This window comes from Ursus maritimus, unplaced genomic scaffold (assembly GCF_017311325.1).
Source record: "Ursus maritimus isolate PB19 unplaced genomic scaffold, ASM1731132v1 scaffold_1, whole genome shotgun sequence".
In the NCBI taxonomy this organism is placed as follows: domain Eukaryota; kingdom Metazoa; phylum Chordata; class Mammalia; order Carnivora; family Ursidae; genus Ursus; species Ursus maritimus.
This window is the reverse complement of record NW_024423343.1, coordinates 53,440,926-53,464,476: the sequence shown is the minus strand read 5'-3', so window position 1 is coordinate 53,464,476 and position 23,551 is coordinate 53,440,926. Positions and strand designations below refer to the sequence as shown.

At 41.3% G+C, this 23,551-nt stretch overlaps 1 protein-coding gene across 1 annotated transcript in view; it reads right to left on the bottom strand.

Moving 5' to 3' along the window:
* The window catches only part of PDE11A (phosphodiesterase 11A), a 357,140-nt gene extending 334,532 nt beyond the window's left edge, over positions 1–22,608 (bottom strand). Inside the window, exon 1 of the mRNA XM_008687179.2 lies at positions 21,697–22,608. Within this exon, the coding sequence (XP_008685401.2) occupies positions 21,697–22,608 (912 nt within the window). The remainder of the gene's footprint in view (positions 1–21,696) is intronic.
* Positions 22,609–23,551: the final 943 nt, after the last annotated feature.

Genomic DNA, 23,551 nt, shown 5'->3' with positions numbered 1-23,551 from the left:
AACTCAGCTTCCAGAAATATCAACTGTGTAGTCCATGTCAAAGTTGTCTCACAACGTCAGTAAAGGGCATTGTGAAAAGATGCTGCTGAATAGCTCATTACTCATTATTTATACAGCACAACAGAGGCAACATGTAGTGTGCTTAAGAATACAAATTGTGTTTCCAAATAATCTGGGCTCAAACCCTGGCTCTCCGACCTATTAGCTGTATAATCTTGGGGAAGTTACTTAATCTTTCTGTACCTCAGTTTCTTCAACTGTACAATGTACAATGGATTGATAATTGACCTACTTTATAAAACTGTTGTGTGTAATAAATGAGTTAATATATGTAAAGTGCTTAAGACAATGCCTGGCACACACTAAGCTTCTTATAAATGTTAGCTATTACTAGTATTATTATTTTGCCTGCACAGGCATTAAGGGGTTACACTGCATGCAGTTAAGTTTCCTGAGACATCTTGACCCACACTCTACAAACATGATGCAATTGCTGGGATCACTACATGTAAATAATCAACATCATCTGATGTCAGTGGGTGTGAATTGCTAACACAGCTTCTTCGGTTTTGAATTTCATATTCTGTCAAGGAGCCTTCTTCTTTCATGGACAGTACTGGTACAATCTTGAATATGTGATCAGAACATGTGTATAATCCCTAATATGTCCCATAGTAGTAAAAGTGTAGACAAAGTCAGACAATGTGGATTTGCATCCTGGCTCTGCCACTTACTAGCTGTGTAAACTTCGGAAAGTTACTAACCCTCTCAAAGTCCAGCTTCTTCATATGTAAAATGTGGAAAGTAATAGCATCTATCTCACAGAACTTTGTGAGGATTAAATGAGATAACTACATATTAGCACAGTGCCTAGTACATATACTCAATAAATGTTAACTATTGCTATTAATTTTTCTCTGGTTTGGCTAGTCCAGTTGATACGAGTTCTTTGCCTGTGTGTTACTCAAAAAATAAATTATGGTAGCAACTGACAACTTTAAGGCTTATAAAATGTAAGGATGAAATTTTACTGACAGAAGTCTTTTCTTGTGCCATTTTAATGTCAAATTTAGTTCACTTTAAGATGCATTTTTGGAAGATTTTATTACAAACCTTTTAATATAAAACAATTCTGGAGTAGTTGCCTAAGTAATTTATAGAAATATGTTGAGAAAGTGGTTGACCTCTGTAATAGAATCATCAGTGCTTCCTTTCTACTAAGGTTTTTTCGTTTGTACAATTTTTTAAAGATTTTGTTTACTTATTTGAGAGAGAGACAGAGCATGAATGGGAGGAGGCACTGAGGGAGAAGCAGACTCCCCGCTGAGCAGGGAGTCAGATGTGTGGCTCATCCCCAGGATCCTGGGATCAAGAACGAGCTGAATGCAGATGCTTAACCGACTAAGCCACCCAGGCACCCATGTTTGTTTGTATAATTGAAGATTTCAGATCAGAACTTCAGGATGAGAAAATTCTAGAGTTAAGACAGAGGATATCTAGCCCATCAAAGTCGGGCAGACATGACTTAACATGTTTTGCCTTTGGCAAAGCTGAGCTAGTCACTCATCTTTGGTTCCCTTATTTTTTTCAATCCATGAACCTTTCCTGGTCCCATTACTGCTCTTACCAAGTGGTCAATTTATTTCCATTATTGTTAACTATTAATTAATTTGTTCACTGATGGGCTCTCAAAGATGTTTAAAGATTCTTAAAGTTGGAAAAGCCAGAAATATTGAGGGAAATTAAGTTTATAATAGAATTATAGGTTGTAAAGTTGTTAGTTTGGGGCAGAGAACATTACCTGGTATCTTTTGCCCACTATTGCTATGTCTAAGGCCTCTCTTGTTTGTGTGGACTCATTTGTGCTCTTAGATTGGAATAATTCTGCTGAAAACTTTCTTTTCAACTTGGGAGACAAAGAGCCTCAGATCCTATAATGTATTAGTTGGCTATACCCTCTACTGCAGTTGGTAAGAAGACCCAAAAGCAAACCTAAACCCAAATCATTTCTTTCTTAAAGATATCACCCAATGGCAATACCAAGCAATGGCTTATTCCCAACTTTCCCAAAGATATATGAAGACAACCTGTTGCTACTCAAATAGAGCTCTAATACAAGTACCCTAGTCTACACCTCCGGAGAGATGGCAGCCCTGAGCCACTCCTATAACATTCTGGAGCAGCCACTAATACCATTGAGTGATTTGGACACATAGCTCATTAAACACTAAGCATACCTTGCTAGAAAGATACTAATTGTACAACTCTTGGGCAGAGGTGTTTTGTAAGGTTTTTCCTCTTCCTTTCCATAATTAACATGAAATTTTAGAACTGGAAATCTTATAAATCATTTTCCTCACCCTCTCATGTTACATAGAAAGATTCTGAAATCCACAGAGAGCAGGTTATCTGGCCAAGTTCCCATGGATGATGAGTGCAGAGCAGCCTGGATCTGTGTCCCTCTTCTGTTCATAGGCCTTCCATCATTTATTGTCTTCAAAGTGGTCCCATCTTCCTATCTGGCCCCATCCTCCTAGCCACTACTATCCAAGACAGACTCCTTATTGCCTCATAAACATTCTATGTAGGAAAAGATTACAAGCAGAATTAGAGAGGTACATTAGAGGCAGATTCAATAATCTAGGTGAAATATAATGGTGACTTGGACTGGAGTTGTGGCAGCAAAGATGGAGAAAAGTGGACAAACTTGAGATCTCCATTAAAGAGTAAATCAAAAGAACTTTGTGATGGAGTTAATATGGTAGATGAATAAAAGGAAGGAATCAGAGAAGATGCCTAGGTTTCTGGCTTGGATAACTGAAGATAAGGAAGGTACGGTAGGGGACAGAGAGTGCTGGGGCATAGGGCTGTAAAATAAAATGTTCTCTCAATGTTTCAGATAAAATAATCTATTTGAAAGGTAGCATGGCTTATGTGAGAGTAGGAACAACTTTTCCCCCTTTTCTGGATTCCGTGAGAACAGATTTCCCTTAATCTTCCAGCCTTTGGACCCAATCCTTGCTCTTCCCTATGAAGGCATGGTAAATTACTTGATTGGTATGCCAGGGAGACTAACTGGGTATGCACAGCCCAGCCCCTTGCTCCCCTTAATCTTCTAAAGTTGGGCTACCCACAGAAAGCATTCCTCTACTCTATTCCTCAGTGCTGTTAAGTTTCAAAGGGATAAGCCCTTATGTGGTGAAGATTGTAGGCATCTAGCATTGCCTATATCTGGGCGAGTAGGTCTATTTAATTTTGGAGGTGAATATTATAAGCCTTTATTTTTTTTTAAGACTTTATTTATTTATTTGACAGAGAGAGAGACAGCCAGCGAGAGAGGGAACACAGGCAGGGGGAGTGGGAGAGGAAGAAGCAGGCTCCCAGCGGAGCAGCCTGATGTGGGGCTTGATCCCAGGACTCCAGTCATGCCCTGAGCTGAAGACAGACGCTTAACGACTGAGCCACCCAGGCGCCCCTATAAGCCTTTAAATATAATCCCATATCCGAGGATCTGCTCGACAAGTTATAAATGTGATATTTTGACATCTCATTTCCTCTTCTGTCTTCTCTCTCGTCTCAGCCAGTTCAGGGCAGGAAAGAGAGATGTTATTTATTGGGTCTTCTCAGAGCCCAAGAGTGGGAGAAACAGTGATAGAGGAACACAATTGTATTAACTCTGACACTTATGGTTCCGTGGCCTCAGGAAAAGGTCTCTGGGCTTGCTTTAGCAAGCCTCTGGCCTATTCTTTAGCTTTGTACGTTTACAGAGACTTTGAGAATTAGAAATGCATTCATAATAAATGGACTCCTTTATCAAGGAAGGGAAAAATTATCTTTTATAAAGCTGGAGTGATTAAAAAAATACACGTCCACATGTAAGTCAGGCATTACCTTCTGCTAGAAATAATGAAGCAAGATGCAGGTGTTAAGGTTCAATGTGGTTTTCAGTCAAGAGAAAACATCAGCTCTAGGAAACAGGGCCACACAGCTTATAAAGTTTGGTTAACTTTCCATTTGATGGATTGTCACAGAAGGGCAGCAGCAAGTCCTGTGGCTGAATTTTACAAATGACTAAGCAAGTTTTGGAGTGTTAATACATTGGGGAAGAAGCAATATAATAACAGAGGTGATTAAATCCCACATGCTTCCTGGTGGATTCAGGAGGATGGAAAATATTTCTTTTCTGTGTACAAAAGGGAAAAAAGAATGCTGCAGGAGACATTCACTAAGAGGAACTTGAGGTTAACAGAGACAGGACCTCAAACAAGCAATCAGCTTGAGAATTGCTGGCATAGTAACTTCAGTGTTACCATTGCTTAAAGTTCCTGGTAGATACTAAACTAAGGGATATACCAAAGAAATAATATTTATCATTGTTCTCATTTTAAGAAAAGGCTGGATGTTATATACCAAATGTTTAAATATCTATTTCCCTGTCACTTGCCCTACTTAGAATGTACTTGAGGGGCAAGGTCTTTTTCATATCACAAGGCTTTGACCCTCAGGAAATAAATTACAACCAAGGGCCACAAGGGGTAACAATTTGAAATGCAATTAAAACTGTGTGTTTTAAAAGAAAAATATTTCATGTATCTGATTTTAAAGTTAAAAAGAAAGATATAATCGCAGGCCATATAGAAGTAAAAAGGAAACTCAGTTGTTTTCTGAGGGAATCCTAAGAGATTTAAAAATTAGCTTGGGAAATTAAAAACTGGGAACAAATACTTATTCTCATGGTATAGCCATTTTATGTTAAGGTTGGTAATGTCAGGGAGGGACAGAAGCAGACAGGGGAAAGAGAAGAAAGAATAAGGCAAAGCAGAACAGGCAGGATGAAGGACAGGAGGTGGGGGGAGAACAGAAAAGGCAGCAGGAAAAAGAGAGGGTAGTTGGGAGGAATGAAGGGGAAGCAATTACTCAGCAGGAAGACAGGTGTGGAATGCCAGAAAAGAGGAAATGGAAAGCACAAAGAAATGGAGAGAGGAAAGGAGAGAGCTTGAAGCCAGCCAACAGTGAAGGGAATTCTGAAATATGTTAGGTAAATGTGTTTGTTGATACTGTTGTTCCAATGAGCTCTGGAACATTAACGATTGTGATTGTGATCGCTGTCTTTAGAAATGTCATTTAACTAGTCAGCACAACTGGTCACGGATGACTTTAGAAGAGTTGCATACTTCTCAAAGGACCATTACCATTTCCTAGGGTAACAACAGATAATCCAAATAAAAATATCTAGAGTCTAAAGAAGATTTTAACAATCTCAGAGGATGTTCCCTGGAAAGAAGTACAGACTAGAGAAACGAGAAAACTTGTGGTTCTTTGGGGGAAGACGGAAGTGATGGTGGTGGTGGTGATGCATTCGCTTTCATCAAAGGCTTGGCGCTCAGCTCTCTGTATACGTTAATTTGGTTTAAATTACCACCCCTAAAGCAGAGAGCTCCCAGTCTGACCTTTTACACTCTCCCTAGTGAATCAATCGGCCTGGCCTAAAAGACATCATTACTGCCATCTAAATAACCATATGAAAAGAAGAACACATGTCTTTGCTAAACACTTTTCCCAAGGCCCGAGGCCAATTATGTTAGTCATAGCTGATACCTTTTTTCTCTTGCTTTCATCCTCCCAGCTTTGCTAATTCCTCTTCTCTACTGGTAACAGATGAATTGCTCTGTTCCCTTTGCCTTCACTTCTCTAACATTCAAACCTGGACCGCCAGAGTCTTGTACCTAACCACTTGACCTGGGAACCCAACCCATCCTTATATATGAGAAAATGAAAGGACCCTTGGCCTATAAAGTGGCCTAGCTCAATATTATCAGCTAAACCCCTGGTCTTAATATGACCTTATAACTTAGTACTAGTACCCAGGCCTCTTACCCTAGTGAATGAATTATTGATCACCTTCCTTTTCCTCACTTATTCACATAACAAATGTTTACTGAGTACCTAACTACTACATGCTAGGCACTGTGCCACATGCAGGGAGTGCTATAAGCTGAGAAAGTCATAGTGTCTCCCTTCAAAGAGCTCGCAGTTCAATACAGAGAAAGACAGGTGAGCCAAAATTGAAATTACCAAAAATGGAATAAACAGCAAGAGTCCAATGGGCAAAGTGTTATGGAAGTAGGTAGAAAAATAATGAACTTCCATGGGGAGTCTGCCATCCTCATTATTCTTACAGATAAAACCACAGCACAGGCACCACCCCGGAATAGCTTTATGGGTATGCATCCAGTGCAGTCACACTGAGTCCCATGCTAAGAAGGGCCCCCTGTACACACACTGGAAGTTTAAGTTGAATTTGTGTTTTGTACGTGAAGGCTGATGGAGCATGCCCCGGGGGCTCACACAGTCCAACTTCCTGTTGGGTTTTCAGCCTCCTGCTCCCCACCGCAGCCCCATGACCTCTACCTCTTTCTACCCAGGGTTACAACAGGTTGATGGGGGTTGAGCTCGGAGTGCCCACATTCTGCGGTTGCCCTCCATTCCCAGTGAGGTTGTGGGCATGCGTATGAAGAGAATCAAGAGCCTGTGGTGTCTTGGGGTGGAGCAAGGCTCTGGCTGTTTCCACTGCATGCTGACAATACCATAGCACGTTCAGGAAGCAACTCTGCGGTGTCCTCCCACCCACCCCTGATCCAGGTATGATGTGTGTTCTGGCACCGAGGCTGCAGTCCTTTGGGGCTGCCCATTTGTTGTGGGTGGGGTGGCTGGCCTGGAGGGATGATGAGAACCCTATTTTGATTTTTTGCTGGGTTCCACAAATTATGTAACCAGGTCTAGCTCCATCCCTTGTAACCAAACTTTAGACCTTTGAGATTAGAGACAACAATCTCCTCAGCAAATTTCCTGCCTACAGAGTCCTATTCTCCAATCCATTCTCAACAATGGAAACTAAAACAGCAAGAATCCTCTCCCCATGTCTTCCAGGTCCCTTTTCCAAAGCTGGCTGTCCCTCTCAAATCTTTTTTTTTTTTTTTAAAGATTTTATTTATTTATTTGACAGAGATAGAGACAGCCAGAGAGAGAGGAAACACAAGCAGAGGGAGTGGGAAAGGAAGAAGCAGGCTCATAGCAGAGGAGCCTGATGTGGGGCTCGATCCCATAACGCCGGGATCATGCCCCAAGCCGAAGGCAGACGCCCAACCACTGTGCCACCCAGGCGCCCCTGTCCCTCTCAAATCTTGTTCTGAGAAATTCATCACGCACATGAACTCAGCCTGTGACAACCGGAGGAGCCGCTGGAGAGGATGGCTCCCCACTTGCAGATCCTACACTTCAAGCTGTATACCATGAGTAGATGGCTCTTGGTCTGGGATCGACTTTGGGACAGGGCTAAGCTATAGTTGTCAGCCTCCCTGCAGTTGGTATGGCTACATGCCTGAGTTCTGGAGCATAGAAAGACAAAAAATGGGAACAGGAAATAATGTGTGCCAATTCCAGACCTGACCCACAAATCCTCCCATGTTGTTTATCCATTTCTGTCTCCCCTCATCTGCTGATCACACATTGAAGCCCCATGTTGTAGGTATGGAGGCAGGAAAGAATGCCCTCTTGGAGGACGGCTATCCATCAATCAACAAGAGCTGCTGAGCTTCCCAAGAGTAAGAAATAAGCTACTGTTGTGTTGCCACTGAGCTTGCGAGGTGTATCTGTTAAAGCAGCTACAGTTACTCTATTAATAAATACATGTGTGGAAATTTTTGAAAAATACATAAAAGAAAACACAAAAGAGAAAAAGAAACCCACCTCTATTAATGTTCTCATGAATCATCTTCCGGCCTTTCCCCATGCATTATTCCAAGTACCTTTTACTAAGTTCTCACAATGTAACAAACAGCATGTTAAGCACCTTTCATATATAATACCACTTAATCCTGACAACAACCTTTTAAGATAGGTATCATTATCCCCATTTTAGGGCTGCACAAACTAACAATTGCAGAAGTAAAATGATACAACTCTCAAGGGGTTGGGACTAGGAATCAAATTCGGTCTGTATGATTCTGAATTGAACCCCCTCCCTCACGCTTTTGTTGTTGTTATTATTGTTAAGAAAACTGGGATGCTATTGTTTTATAAACATGCTTCATTCACTTAATATTTTGTGGGCAACTTCCTCTGATTAAATGCTCCATTTTATGATGTACTATAATCTATTTATCCAAACATTTAGTTGGGTGTTTGGATTGATAAGCTTACACTATTATAAATAACACTACCATGAATATTCATATACACAAATCTTTGCACATACCCATAAAAATTTCCTTAGAATGATCTGGAATTGTCAAATCAGAAGTTAGAACTATTTTTAAGGCAGTACATTTGTATTGCCCAACTGTCCTACATCAGTGATTTCCAAAAGAGGGGAGGATTTTGACCCCAGGGGACATCTGAAAGTGTCTAGAGACATTACTGTCACAACCGAGGAAGCATCTGGTGGGTAGAGGCCAGGGATTCCAAAATGTTCAAAATGTCAATAGTGCCAATGTTAAGATACTCTAAGCTACATAATGGTATCATCAGGGCATGTCACTATTAGGACAAAACAAAGGCTATAACATGATTCACCAAGGACCTACTTACTATATGCCAGGTACTGTAGTAAGTGTTAAGTTAGCATTCAAGGAGGAGGATCAGATCAACAGTCTAGAATAAAAAGAGGAGGGGCGCCTGAGTGGTGCAGTCGTTAAGCATCTGCCTTCGGCTCAGGGCGTGATCCCTGCGTTCTGGGATCGAGCCCCGCATCAGGCTCCTTCACTGGGAGCCTGTTTCTTCCTCTCCCACATCCCCCCGCCCCCCCCGTGTTCCCTCTCTTGCTGGCTGTTTCTCTCTGTCAAATAAATAAAATCTTAAAAAAAAAGGAAGAATAAAAAGAGGAGGTGGTTTGGAAGTACACTGTACCTTCACTTGCTAGAGAGAAAGCACATCTGTTTCATTTTATACCTTCATATCTTTCCATATCATTTTCATCAAATGATTTCCATATAATTTTGCATTAAATTATACAGTCTCACAAAGTCGCCACAAGAAATGATTAATTTTGTTACATCACTACATACATAAATGCTTGATCCTTCCAGGTTATCTCTAAGAATAAAATTGGTTGTTTCTTCAACAGAAACTCAAGGTCTTAGGTATAAAACATCCCTACGATGACAGTGGCTCCTCTTTCCCTTTGCTGACCTTTTTGTTCTTTAATTTAACATGGCAGATCATCTCAATTTGGTTAATTCAGAGGTGGAAAAATGTTTTCCTGCCCTTTCTATTTTAAATTAGTACACACTCCCTGAGTGTCAGTTCCTTTCTGGCTATTCAATGGGACTCACAGCAGGCATGGAAAACATAAAGGGACCAAATCAGAAGCCGCTTCTCTGTTTCCTCATTTAAGAAATGGATGGCAAAGAGAGAGGGGAAAGATGCCTTGGATCCCAGCTGTGCTACCAGCCTCCTCTCCAGAGATTCTGCGCTCCTCAGCCTGCTTGGTCAATGCTTGGCACATTCACTGCCACCTGCTCCTTTCCTCCTTGCTTCCCTGCATACTAATCTCTAGGCTAGAGTAAAAAGGGGATGCTGTGGCTGCCCTGGGCATTCAAAGCCAGTGCTCAAAGAAGAGGAAGAAAGGGAAGAATCTGAACCCACTCTCAAATATCTGAAGGAGAAAAAGGAACCAGCCTTAACGGATGCATAAAACATATACTCTATCACTTAGTGGTTCTCTAGAAGCAAAAAGCAGCAGCTACGGGCGAAATGCAGATGCTCCATGAAGGTGGCCATTAGAGATGGGATTCTAGCTTCACCTTTACAGAGGAATTTATGCAGAAAAACCTAGACTGGTTTCCTTAGCAACCCTGAGATAATCTTTCCCACAATGTCCCAAGCCTACAGTTCTTAATTCCATTACAGATGTTATTGAAACTTTAAATATGTAATCATGCACATTAAGTTGCCAAATACCCATAGAAACTATTAGGTTATTAAATTGTATATAACCATTTAAATGAAAAAGGAGTAACATCTAATTTCTTTAAATTGAAAAAAGTAAAGGTTAAGACATTCTGACAATCTGATAAATATAGGTAGCGTAAGTATAAGAATAATGCATAGCATAAAATTAACAACATTTCTAAACAGAAAAACATAAAATAAAGAAAGCCTATCTTTTATTTGGTGAATAGTCACCACATTTAAAATAAAATTGTGTCATAGATTCCACCTAGCCTAATAAATTATTACAGCTTGATTATAAGCACCATGATTTAGTATTCATTTACCCTTTAATGTCAGCTGTTACAACTTATTTAGTTTACAAGTACTAGATCCAAATACTGTCATTTAAAAAAATCTTTAGGATTTCAAGAATAAAAGCACAAATAGTCAATGTGAAGACTTTATGGGGGAATTTATAGCACAGAAACCCAATGCATACTTTTGGGATTACATGTTATACCAGAAAAATAGGCATATTCATCAGTTGTTTAAAAAAATTAACATAACTATGCTTGTCAAATGCATGATATGTATAATGGCCAGTAAATCCTGACAGTCTAAAATTCATTTAAAGCATTTGGTTACTTTACATTTTAAAGCAATCATTACCTATGTATAAGGCATCATGTACGTATGGTACTATCCTGAAATGTGCCTGAGATTTGTTTTAATCCAGTATGATAAGACACGCAGACATAGAAACAATTGTCTTGAAGGAGGAAGGTTATATTCACAGATCCCTAAACACAGGAGGCAAGGCACACCATGCAGGGCCCCATGGGGAAGGACCAGTCAGGAGGCAGAAAGGGAGAGGGCAGAACATGGCCCAGAGCCTTTATTGGGGTTCTTTTGGGAAGAAATTGCAGAGGCAGGGTAGGGTCCCTGGGTCAGTTAGGTTTTAGATAGTGTGAAGAATTTCAGCAGGCTCTGGACTCCAGGGGTGGTCCCTAGTTGTCTGGGACCTGGCCCTGGGGTGACATCAGCAGGGGGATTCGGGCTTGGTGTGTGAGAGTTTGATTAAGGAGATTGTTGGGGATGTGGGCTCTTCGGGTGGTTGGTCTATATATCACAGGTGCACTTGCAGGGGAGTCCTTTGCTAGCTCTAGGAATTAGTTACCCCCAAGAGGGGCAGTCTTTGCAGGATCAGGGCCCCCAAAATCAGAACATCAAGAATATGGAAAATTAGAAAATATGGTCAATACAGGTACTACCACATTTTAATTCAAAGTTCTCCTTTCACGCACAAGGACCTTTCCAGGCCCAGGCCCTGTGAATAAAGCCTGCTAGACTGTGCATTTAAAAATATGGATAAAGTCTTAAATTTCTTACTTTATCCTTTTGAATATTCTTTCTTGTTATCTCATTAGAATCTAATATTGGTTTTAATAAGTAGATCCTTACACATCCCCAAAGGCAAGAGAAACAAAAGATAAAATGAATTTATGGGACTTCATCAAGATTAAAAGTTTCTGCACAGCCAAGGAAACAGTCAGAAAAACTAAGAGGCAGCCCACGGAATGGGAGAAGATATTTGCAAATGACACTACAGATAAAGGACTGGTATCCAAGATCTACAAAGAACTTCTCAAACTCAATACACGAGAAACAAATAAACAAATCAAAAAATGGGCAGAAGATATGAACAGACACTTTTCCAATGAAGACATACAAATGGCTAACAGACACATGAAAAAATGTTCAAAATCATTAGCCATCAAGGAAATTCAAATCAAAACCACACTGAGATACCACCTTACGCCAGTTAGAATGGCAAAAATAGACAAGGCAAGAAACAACAATTGTTGGAGAGGATGTGGAGAAAGGGGATCCCTCCTACATTGTTGGTGGGAGTGCAAGTTGGTACAGCCACTCTGGAAAACAGTGTGGAGGTCCCTTAAAAAGTTAAAAATTGAGCTACCCTATGATCCAGCCATTGCACTACTGGGTGTTTACCCCAAAGATACAGACATAGTAAAGAGAAGGGCCATATGCACCCCAATGTTCATAGCAGCAATGTCCACAATAGCTAAATCGTGGAAGGAGCCGAGATGCCCTTCAACAGATGACTGGATTAAGAAGTTGTGGTCCATATATACAATGGAATATTACTCAGCTATCAGAAAGAACGAGTTCTCAACATTTGCTACAACATGGACGGCACTGGAGGAGACAATGCTAAGTGAAATAAGTCAAGCAGAGAAAGACAACTATCATATGATTTCTCTCATCTATGGAACATAAGAACTAGGATGATCAGTAGGGGAAGAAAGGGATAAAGAAAGGGGGGGTAATCAGAAGGGGGAATGAAACATGAGAGACTATGGACTATGAGAAACAAACTGAGGGCCTCAGAAGGGAGGGGGGTGGGGGAATGGGATAGGCCGGTGATGGGTAGTAAGGAGGGAACATATTGGGTGTTATACACAACTAATGGTGCACTGGGTGTTATACACAACTAATGAATCATCGAGCCTTACATCGGAAACCGGGGATGTACTGTATGGTGACTAACATAATAAAATAAAAAATCATTATTTAAAAAAAAATAAGTAGATCCTTACAAAATAATATGGGTAGACATGTCCAGACATACTATATCTTTATCATAGCTGAAAACATTAAGGCAGAACTGGGAAGAGAACTCAAGATTCCTATCTCCAAGTCCAGAGCACGTTCTATAACATGCTAATGGCTTTTACAGTTTAACAAGATGATTAGTAACTGCTGAATCCATTCCTCAAACAAATGGGCTTAATCAGGTTGTTTAGGGAAAATATTCCATTAACTAGACCAAAGTCATCTCATCCCTGTTAAGTGTGTTTGGTCCAGGCTGCCTCCCATGGAGCTTCTTCTGGGAAACAGTATATTGGGAATAGACAAAATGACTTGGATGGAACAAGACAACCAAATACAAATATGGCATTTCTGAACTCATTTTCAACAGATTTCAATCATTATCTTCTATATATTGATAAAATTCAGTGTTCAGATCAAAGATGGATATTCCCGGGGCGCCTGGGTGGCACAGCGGTTAAGCGTCTGCCTTCGGCTTGGGGCGTGATCCCGGTGTTATGAGATCGAGCCCCACATCAGGCTCCTCCGCTATGAGCCTGCTTCTTCCTCTCCCACTCCCCCTGCTTGTGTTCCCTCTCTCCCTGGCTGTCTCTATCTCTGTCGAATAAATAAATAAAATCTTTAAAAAAAAAAAAAAGATGGATATTCTCACGTGACTTGGTCTCTACACACACTCACATTCCTGGTGAGTAAACTAAGAAATATCCTGATGACTCCAGATAGTCCCCATTTGGCTCTTCAGATGCTCTTTCCACCTTTCACTACTCTGTTCTGTGCCAGAAGGCTGACTCTTATGAATCGCTGTGCGGGGAGGACTCCCTTTGCCCTCTTGGTTTCCACCAACCCTGGGTTCAACCACTGAGTGACACTGATAGAAGAGGGTGTGAGGAGGGGAACGTTTCCTGGCTCCCTCGCCTCCAGGTCATGTTCGTCAGTGGCTGATCTCCTCTGCCTCAGGCCATAGCTCTGGCTGGGTGACCCCTCTCCCACAGCTGTAACTCTCTCTGAGGGTTCTGGTAGTTGCACCCTCCTCTTGTATCGTTTACCATTCGATAATTTGTTATTTCAGCTGGGGAGGTGGTGTAGCAAGCAGCCCAGTTTACTGATGTTAACTATAGGGAATAGAAGCGAAAGACAGGGTTCTCACTTGGACATGCCCCATGGACGTCTAATAATTACATCTTGGACTGAGTAGTTTGTAACCATCTCAGAAGCTGAATTTTTTAAGACCTTTTGAGAGTATGTGAAACCTAAGAAATGTAATCAATAAACTTGGAAGTGCAATGTTCCTGAAAAATAAATAAGTACAAGGTTGGTCAATATAATCTCTCACGTCTGAAAGGACTTTCAGAGAAAAATTCTAACATTTGTGAGACCTTATCCTGGAAGGAGTGTTTTACCTTCGAGAAGTTGTATTGTATGAATGGGGTAATCATGAGAAAGCTAGAAAATTCAGTTAGCCAGAACAGTGACCGTAGACTCATCTTACGCTTTGGCCAAGAAGAAGCTGGTGGTGGGCTGTTGCTAGTTTAGTATCTGGCTAGCGGCAGTCTATTTTCTCCATGGTTTCCACATGGAATAAAGTAAAATTTAAAAATAAATAAATAAATAAATAAAAATGAAGGGGGGTGGGGAGACAGGGGTCCAACAATTAATATGAAGATTTGATTAGCAGACAGGCAGTTCAGATAACTGTCCAGTTATCTGGGCTTCATAGCCCTACTTTTAAAAAAAAAAATCTACAAAATCAGGTCTAAAGAGTAAATGATGTGCTCGGGGGATGAATTTCCTGCTTTAGCTATCTATATGGCCTGCACAGGCTGAACTTTGTGCTTAGAGGTGGTTGAACTGATCACATAAAGGGTGTATAGATTTGCATTAGTTGAATAGATTTGCATTAATCCATATGTGACCTACTGCAGAATGGAAAATGAAGAAGCCATGATATTGATCTCAAGGAATTCATGGTTAAGAGGTCACATAGTATCCAAATAATTATAAAACTACGAAAATAGAAAGAAGCACATTAAAGCATGACAGAAGATCAAAGAGGGAGAAATCCTGTCTAATTTGGGTGGGATGGGACAGAGATTAGCAAGAGCTTCCTGAGGTGGGGCTTTGAGGGATGAGAGGATTTAAACTGACAGAGAAAAGGAGGAGGCAAAGGGACAGTTTTGAGTGTGCGTATAATAGTCAGTGGTCAGTAGTGGCCACACGGGGGATGGTGGGTATGAAGGCTCTGCAGTGCAAAGATCTCCCTTCGAATCCCAGCTCTCTCACCACCTGAGTGACTTTGAGCAAGTTACTCAACCCTTTCGAGCCTCAGTTTCTCCTTCTGTAAGATGCGGGTGGTAATAGCTACCTCTGGGAATCGTGGAGAGGATTAAAAGAGCCAATGCTTGCTAATGAGCTAACGCCTGGCTCATAATGAGTGCTCCATAAATAGAGTTATTGTGAACCCACAGTGGAGCTTCAGTTTCCCTTCTATCATCATGCTTAAATTCTTAAAAAAAAATTGACACCCTTAAAAAGCTCTCAAAGTTTCCTCATTTTTTCATTTAGATAAAAAAGATTTCTTGTACTAAATCTGCAGTAGCCAAAAGCTATATGTTATGATAGGAAAGAGAATTTATCATTAATATATATAACCACTTTTCAGTCAATGAAACCAACCAATTAATAAGAAACCACTGGAATTATAGAAAATACACATTTTTTTAATACCAGGAAACCTTCTTTACTATTTTAATCCCCAAAATAAATAAAAATAAATTTAGCCTGAATGCCTATAAATGGCCAGGAACCAACGTTTCTCCTAAAATATTAGAAACCCGACCCACTCTCTTATGACTAAATGGCTTCTTTTATGATTCAAATTCCACTTTCCAAAAGAATGTGGTTATATTGCAAAACACCACCCTTAAAATAAGTAACTAAAGTAGCAAGTAGTGGACATCAAGGATCTTGTTGACTTTCCTGTAAAACAACTCAAAGCTATTTCAGAGGAAAGCTTCATATGACTTTTCAACACTATATTAAACATGAAACACTAACTTCCAAATTAAGCCAGCCTTGTAAATAAACAGGTGACCCAAACCTCAGGAACCAAAATAAATTGGCCAGATTAGTAAACATTTAGCTTATGGGTTGGGGAAAAAATTAAGTTAACCTTAAATTACCTCCCCATGATTCTGTAGGAACTGTATTTCTCTGTAATCTATCCTCATGTACAAAGCAGCAAATGCAATTTGTCACTGTGTTTATCATGATCATGTGTCTGTCAGGAAGAGGGGCTGAAACAGCAAATGTTTCCTGCTTCAAGCACAAAATCAATTCTGGTTCTGGGCTAGTGAACATGTTTGTGGGCTTAGGGGAATTTTTAAAACACTATGTGCAAGGCTGAAATAAGAACTCATGTAACTCCTTTTAATACCAGTGTTGGGGTGGGATCAACATCTGCCTTTTAAGCAAATCTCAAAATCTCAATCACAGGACCATAGACTCGTGTCTGTCAGCAGTGGCTCATCAGGGAATGAAGCATATTCCTCACTGAATTTTCTAGATATATGAAATTAATCCCTTCGGAAGCCAAACACATTTAAATGTAGTTGTTTCAATGGAGATTATTCTAAAATGAAATTCAATGAAAGTGAATTATAAAATATCATTATTCATATTCTTATTTAATACATATAATAAGTATGTCAGTATAGTAGAATGCCTCCTTAAATACAACTTTGTGCATCATTTTTGTTTGTTTTCCATCTCTTCTCATCAAGGATAAGCAATCAGCTCTCCTCCCTTCTTATATTAGGAGAAGGCAAAACAAGATTTGAATGAGAAAATATGGAGAAAGAGTAGTCCTGGCAGAAAGGATGAAAAGCACAGAAATAGAAAAGCACAATCCAGGCATTGAAAATGGCATAAATTTAATTAGAATGGAGCTGAGGCCATGTGAAAGGAAGCAGTAGACACTAGCTGAAATAAAATTGAACTTCTCCACCTAATACTCAAAATGACTCAGACTCTGGGCCAGCTTCACGGACACGTGACTGATGCAGTTGCCTAGGGGCCCCCTGCTTGAGGTTTAATGCTGTGCTATATGAAACTCTTAACAATTTTATCTTTGAATTTGTGCTAAGTGAAGTCCAATGGAACAGTGGCATATGACCCCACATCTTGAAGCCTTAGCTCACACTCAGTCTTTGCTCGCACTGCCTGCCCAGGACCAGTTCTTGGTCATTTATCCATGCTCTGTTGTGTCCTGGGCCTCCCCCAGCCTCTCACCTCATCACCCTCCCCTTGAGATCAAGGGCTACAACCATGTCACCCTGGTTGAGGGAGAGGCCCACACCCCACATCTGCCATTGCCCTCTGCTCCTGGTTGGGATCTGGGTGGGAGTGTGGGAAGGGTCAGGTGCATGCCCCATGCCATCACAGAGAAGAGCAAGGCTGTGGTCATCCTCACCCAGAGCTGGCAGCATTATGACCAATTAGGCAAGGAACTCAATGAGGGCCTCTTATCCACCCCTAGTCCAGGTACAGAGTTTCTCGGCATGGAGGCTGAAATCACTAGGGGGTTGCATGTCTGTTGTGGGTTGAGGCAGCATACTCTTGGGAAGAGATTAACTTCAACTCCAACCAAGCTCTTGCTTTACCATTTTGCATTACACTCCACAAATTATATATCTGACTCTACTTAGAATCTTTACTCACCCAGCTTCTTCTCCTGTTACTGATAACAGCATCACCCTTTTCCATATCACCCAGGGTATTATTTTCTCTTCCTCCTAGCCCAACTCCAAACCTGCAGAACATCTTCCATCTGTCCCCTGCCACCCATTCCCACTGTCCCTGTTTTAGTTCAGTTGTTTATCATGGCTCCACTAGACCATTATAATAGACTGCTAATTATCACCACAGCTTTGAGCCTCCCCCTGTTCAATTCCCTCAGCCACTGCCACCAGGTTACCCAAAACACCACCCTGATCCTACTAAAATGTTTTTAAGGACTCCCTGTAACTGTTAGTCACCAACTGTTAGTAAAATTCAAGTTCTTTAGTCAGGCATTCAAGGTTCCTTCTTCTTTTGCCCTCATCTTACTTTTGCATATTCATTCCATAGCATGGGCAATACTCTGGCCAAATGAAACCACTCACTGTGCCCTATACACATTTTGTGCTTGCTCAGTACTGTGTCTCTGCTGAAGCCATTTTGCTACACCTGGATCACAAGCCCAAACCCACAACCATCTCCAATGGTGAAATCTAACCCTTTTTTCAGCTTGAATGGCACCTCCTCCATGAAGTCTTCCATCATGAGGCCAGTCATAATGGGGCTCCATTCTCCTCTGAGACTAACCATTTAGTTTGCAACATTTATTAAGTACAGCGCTTGGTATTTACTTGTTTGTGTATAGTATATGCCCCAAATACAAGTGTTTAGAAGGCAAAAAGGCATGTCCTCTCACCTTTGTATACCCACAGTCCCCCTACCCAGGCCTTAAGTGAAATGGGCGCTCAGTGTATGTTTTTTGGAACTAATGAATAAATGAATCTGTAGTATAAACAGATCAGGTTTTCTGAAAGCCTGGCACACCTGTAACCCTTCTGCGTCATCCCCTTTCCTCTCCCAGTTCACCTAACAAAACATCCTGGCTGCTTTTCAGACCCAAAGCCCATCAAACACCTGTATCATCATCATCAACACTAACAAAAATATCATCTCACACTTTTTATTAATGTTTAAAGTGCTATATTCTGAATGCTCAGAATAATCTCAAAGAGAACACCTGTTACTTGAGTGCTCTTATTTTCAACCTCTTGAGGGCAATTTTTTCATTACTATATTAAAGTGGGCTGTTTAATAACTTATAAGTGTCAGGGAAAAAAGGTAAATTGTAGTCACTATGATCCATACTGGATAGCTAAAAGGCTTTTTTTTCACTTGCAATTTTTTTTGTTCTAATTTCAAGTCTGTTTTTTTAGATGAATTGAGAAAAGTTATGAAAAATAATGAAATAAACTAAGGAGTTTTTGCTGTCAAAACTTGTATTCAACTTCAGTATTTCATTAAATAGTCTACTCTTGACTCCAGAATGTCATGCTTATTATCATAATTTCATAAGTATCTTTAATGCCTTTCTCTCACCCATATTCTGAACATGAGAGGATCATCAGTCTAATTTTCAAATGATCAAATTTTGAAATTCCTCATGATAAAAATTTTACCTCCTGAAGAAGAAAAAGAATGCTAGTTGAATCTGAGCAAGAAACACCTTAAAAACATAGTAGGTAATAAAAAAATCAGAGAGGATGGTTATATTTTTTACAAAGAAACTTCAGAATGTTTATATATGATCAGAATTACAACAACACTGTGATAAAAAAAAACATGCATTTTAAAGGTTGTCAGTTTTCATTAAGAGATATCTATAAGAGAAATGGAAAGGATGGGGGGAAATGCTAGAATTGAGGAAGGATGCAGCATTAATACAACTCCATAAAAAATTTATATTGCATGAGTTTCTAAAAGGAACAAAGCATAAAACTTTTGATAGGATAGGATAGGGTCAAGTGTTATCAATCACATGTAGAAGAATCTGAAGTAAAGGGTAGGAGGGTAGATATTTCTATCTTCCTTGTATGTAAAGATGGTTCTAAAATACTTAATTTAAGTGTGGAACATGGCTCAGGGAAAGAGTAGGTTGGTCAAAATGTGCTGAGTCCACATCTCAGTCTCCGGTCAGGAGAAAAACAACTGAAAATGAGATAAAGAAAAAGAATTCTATCAGAGTAGTATCATCATTATCATCATAAATTGTTACAATTTCCTGAGCAATTGCAATGTGGCAGGTACTCTTTTAGGGACTGTAATGCAATACTCATTTTATTTTCCAAACAATTATCTTATCTTTGCCATGTTATTATTCCCATATTGCAGATGAGGAAATTGAGACTTAGAGATTAAGAAATTCTCCCAGTTCACACTAACAGTGACTGCATATTATGGTGTACCATAATAAAAAAGGGGGGGGAGTTTTTTTTTTTTAAGAAGGTAGCATAAAAAATGAAAAACACACCAAGTTAAAAATATAGAAATATATAGTAGAAGCCAGTGGTAAAAGAAAAGAGAAACTTTCTGAACAGGTCAAAATGAAGACAAGGCATGACACAGACAGATCTCAAATTCTCAGCCAATATCACACCCTCCCTCTACCTGCCTTTTGCCAGACCTCCCAACAACCTGGTCTTCTCTATAGCCATCACTGCCACCCTGGGAACTCTCCCTTCCCACTGTCAGCTTCCAAATATCAGAGCCAATTTTGCTTTACATTCTGTTTTCAGAGTACGAGTAGGGCCAAGAGGAAATATGAGCTGCTACAAACCCGATTTTCTGTAACTCTGATAACACCTCTAGCCACAATTCCAGGCAGCGGGAAGACAAGTTAACTGCTGAGGAAGCTGGGAATTCTGCTCTGGAAGAAAAGATGGTTATGTGGACAATATTAAATACAAGCTGGGAGTTGAAGGAGGAGAGCAAGAAATAAAGGCTATAGAAATAGGAGAATATCAACTGGGAAAGAACAAGAAAAGTAAAGGCAATGAAGAGAATAGACTGCAATTCTGGGCTCTAACAAGTGCCATCCAACAAGGAAGGAAGAGATTTTTTTTCCCCAAAAAACACAGTAAGAATGTGGAAGTAATGGAAAGGAAAATACTTTGTGATTGTTCAACTTCTTACAGAATCTTCAACATATCAATTGTTAAATGTTTTCATTTCTTCCTATGGCCTTCCAAGATCATAGAGAAACAGACACTTGTGAAGGTTCATTCATTGGTTGCCTGACCTAAAACTACCAGTCTTCAAGGAGGGTATAATGAATAATGCAGCTAATCAATAACAAAAGTTTAATGAAGATGGTATTTTGACAGGCATCCCTGACTATGAAAATGTTATATTGACAGACGCCTCACAAAAATGTGAAACTCGGTTTTAGTCCAAGCTAGTCAATTTTCTATATAAAATTGTCAACTTTCAGATGAAATAGAGAAAATTTTGCTCTCAGTGTCCTTCCCACCACTTTTGCTATTCTGATCAATAGCTACCAAACTCTAGAAAAACAGGTAGCTCTATTAGATAGTGGAAAAAGTGCTCATTAAATGACCACAAAACTTTCATAATCAAGGATAAGAACTTTCAATTCTTCCAAACCCTGAAGAAGTCTCATAGAAAGCACATCCAGTTTCATCATGTTCAGTGAATAGACACTAAAGAAATTAGAGCTGACTGGCTTTTGGCTCTGGCATCTAATATTAAGTTCAAATTGCCGTGAAAATGAAAGGCTTAGAAATACCAGAAAACAGTGTGTTGGGTTTCCTTTTCCTCTTGAAACTAGCATGTTTACCCTGCTGATTGCCTTTGGAATTGCTTTAAAAAATTATCCATATTTGCTTGTTTCACAAACTAAAAACCTACTTGCTCAGTCCTGTTAAAAGCTGACTGCAGAAAATGCTATATTCAAACCTCAAGATAAATAATCTATTTGTCCAACCTTTCTACACTCAATAACAGAAACAATTAAAAGGCCCATTCTTCCTCTGATTTTCCTCCTCTTCTTCTTCCCTACCTTGAAATGTATGCAACTTTAAGCTAAGGGATGTGAAAGTAGTTTGGTACTTTGTTTACTGTCCAACTTTGAATGAGAATGAAACTTATTACAGTCCCAAAAGACATCAGAGACACCAACGTCCCATTTTCTTCAAGCTTAACACTAGTATTCCGAAGGAGACATTTTTTTCAAGCACCTCACAAATACATTCTAAAACCATACACTGATATTCTTAAAGACAAGGAATCTTGACTGAGACACATGTGATATTATTGAGTACAAAATGTAGTCCTTGTGATGTATGAACTGTTCATAAGCCACTGTGTGTTAGGAAAAGACCATTATATCAAAGATGGTGTAGTAACATTCTAACTGCTCTAAACTCAGAAGGAATTTAAGTAGCAAGATTAGTATTGTAAAGAATCTAAATTAATGTGTTCCTGGATGCCAAAGGGTAACAGAAGGCTTAGCTTCCAAGCCAATGGGGCTCTGGAAGGGGGACAATGCAAAAATCCTACCTGGTAGGCATCAGGAATGTTGACCGTTTCTCCATGCTCCCCGACATAGCCAATGATGCCTTTGCCCCAGGGGACCTGCACCTCGTTTGAGTTCTCTGTGCTACTGCAGGGCAGCAGTGGGGTTCCTGCATGCACATCAAAGAATTTGGAGACCAAGCTCTTCTTGCCAGCAGCTGCCCCTTCCACCAGGAAGAGAGAGCAGCGGTCAGCATCCACCATGAGGCAGACAAAGATGAGGATCTTGTAGCTCAGGCTGGTAAGGTCAAGGTCATTGGAGATATCCTTGACCAGTTCCAGGAAGAACTGACGCTCGTTATGCTTTTTGAGGTGGCACTTGTAGTCCATGGCTGTAGGGGGGTACTGAGGCAGATTCACCCTGGATTCCAGCAGGGCACTGAGAATATGGGCCGTGGTGGGGGGCAGGGAGCTGGCCTTCCGGAGAAGTGCCCTCCGCCGCACACTGCTCAGGGGCTCCTGGGCCCGGGAGGTCACCTGTTCATCGTAGGTCCTGTTCACGTGGATGGCCTTGGAGCGAGCAAAACTCTTCCTTAGCTCCTTATGAGAAGCTCTCCGCTGCAGGCTCCCATCGCCCCGGCCACCACTGGCCCAGCTGGGACTCAGGGGAACCCCACCACTGTCCCCGCCACCCAGAACAGGCTGGCTGTTGGCAGAGCTATTTGGTCCAGTGCCACCACCAACACTGCCGCTGCCTCTGCCACCACTGTGAGCCAAGCTGCTGGTGCTGGTCACTGCGAGCCTTGGGCCTACAGCCCCCTGACTCTCACTGTGCCTCTGCAGCCACTTCTCTACCATCTCCTGCTTCCCCTTCCGCATCAAGTAATCTTCAAACAACTCTGGGTGTCTGTCCAGGAAAGTTTCCACTTCCCCAAAGTCCAGGTGGGAGGCTGTCATGGTCCCAGACACAGCTTTCACTGCCACTCTACACTTGGACCAAATGTTTACCTACCCCAGCCCTCTAGCTGGTCCTGCACATGTCTACCCCCACCAGTATTCCCAGCTCTGTGCGAGATTCTGCGGAGCAGTGGAAGCCCAGCTGGGAGGTGCCCCTTCCTTCGGGCTCAGAGAGTGGCTGGCAAGAACCCCATCCCTCGTCCTGCTACTCCTGCTCCGCACAGGTGCCCCCACTGAGCTGCTGCCGTGGCCACAGTTCCAGTCTGGAAACCCGGAGCTATCGCTGTGCCCGCTCCGGCTGCTACCGCCGCCGCTGCCTCTGTAAGCGGATGAGTGGACCACTGTGAAAGGGAGGTAGGGCAGGACACGCCCCTGAGTGAGGCACAGAGCCGGGAGGGAGGAAAGGGGTGGGAGCAGGGAGGCTCGGGCGCCGGACCAGCCAAAGTCCACCGCCCAGGATGCCCGGCGGTTCCCGGAAGAGTCTTTGGACCACCGGAATCGGCGCTTGGGAACGCGGCCGACTCCTGATTGGAACACGATTAAAGGGGTAAACGCACCTTGTTCCTTCCCCCTCCTCCCTTCCTTACCTCCCCAGCCCTCCCAATTCCCCGCCCCTTAATCCTCCAGCGTTTCCAGGAGGCCCCAAGGGAGCCCAGTGGGAGCCGGAGTACGAGGAAGTGTTGGGTGTTTTTTGCAGGCATCAGACCCAGAATCTTGACTCCGAGGAAATGAGGATGCTCAGAGAAAGGGAGGATTATTTTTCTGGGATGTGACTGTGGATTGTTGGTTTCTAGGATTCCTGGGACTGCCCACTAATACTGCCCAGCTCCTGTGGGTGTTCAGTAAATATTAATGGAACTGGATTTCCCCGAAATTAGCAAATGAAGTTACCCTTCTAGCTTATGACTTTAACCAAATTAATCCTCCTGGGAGAGTGGGGAAA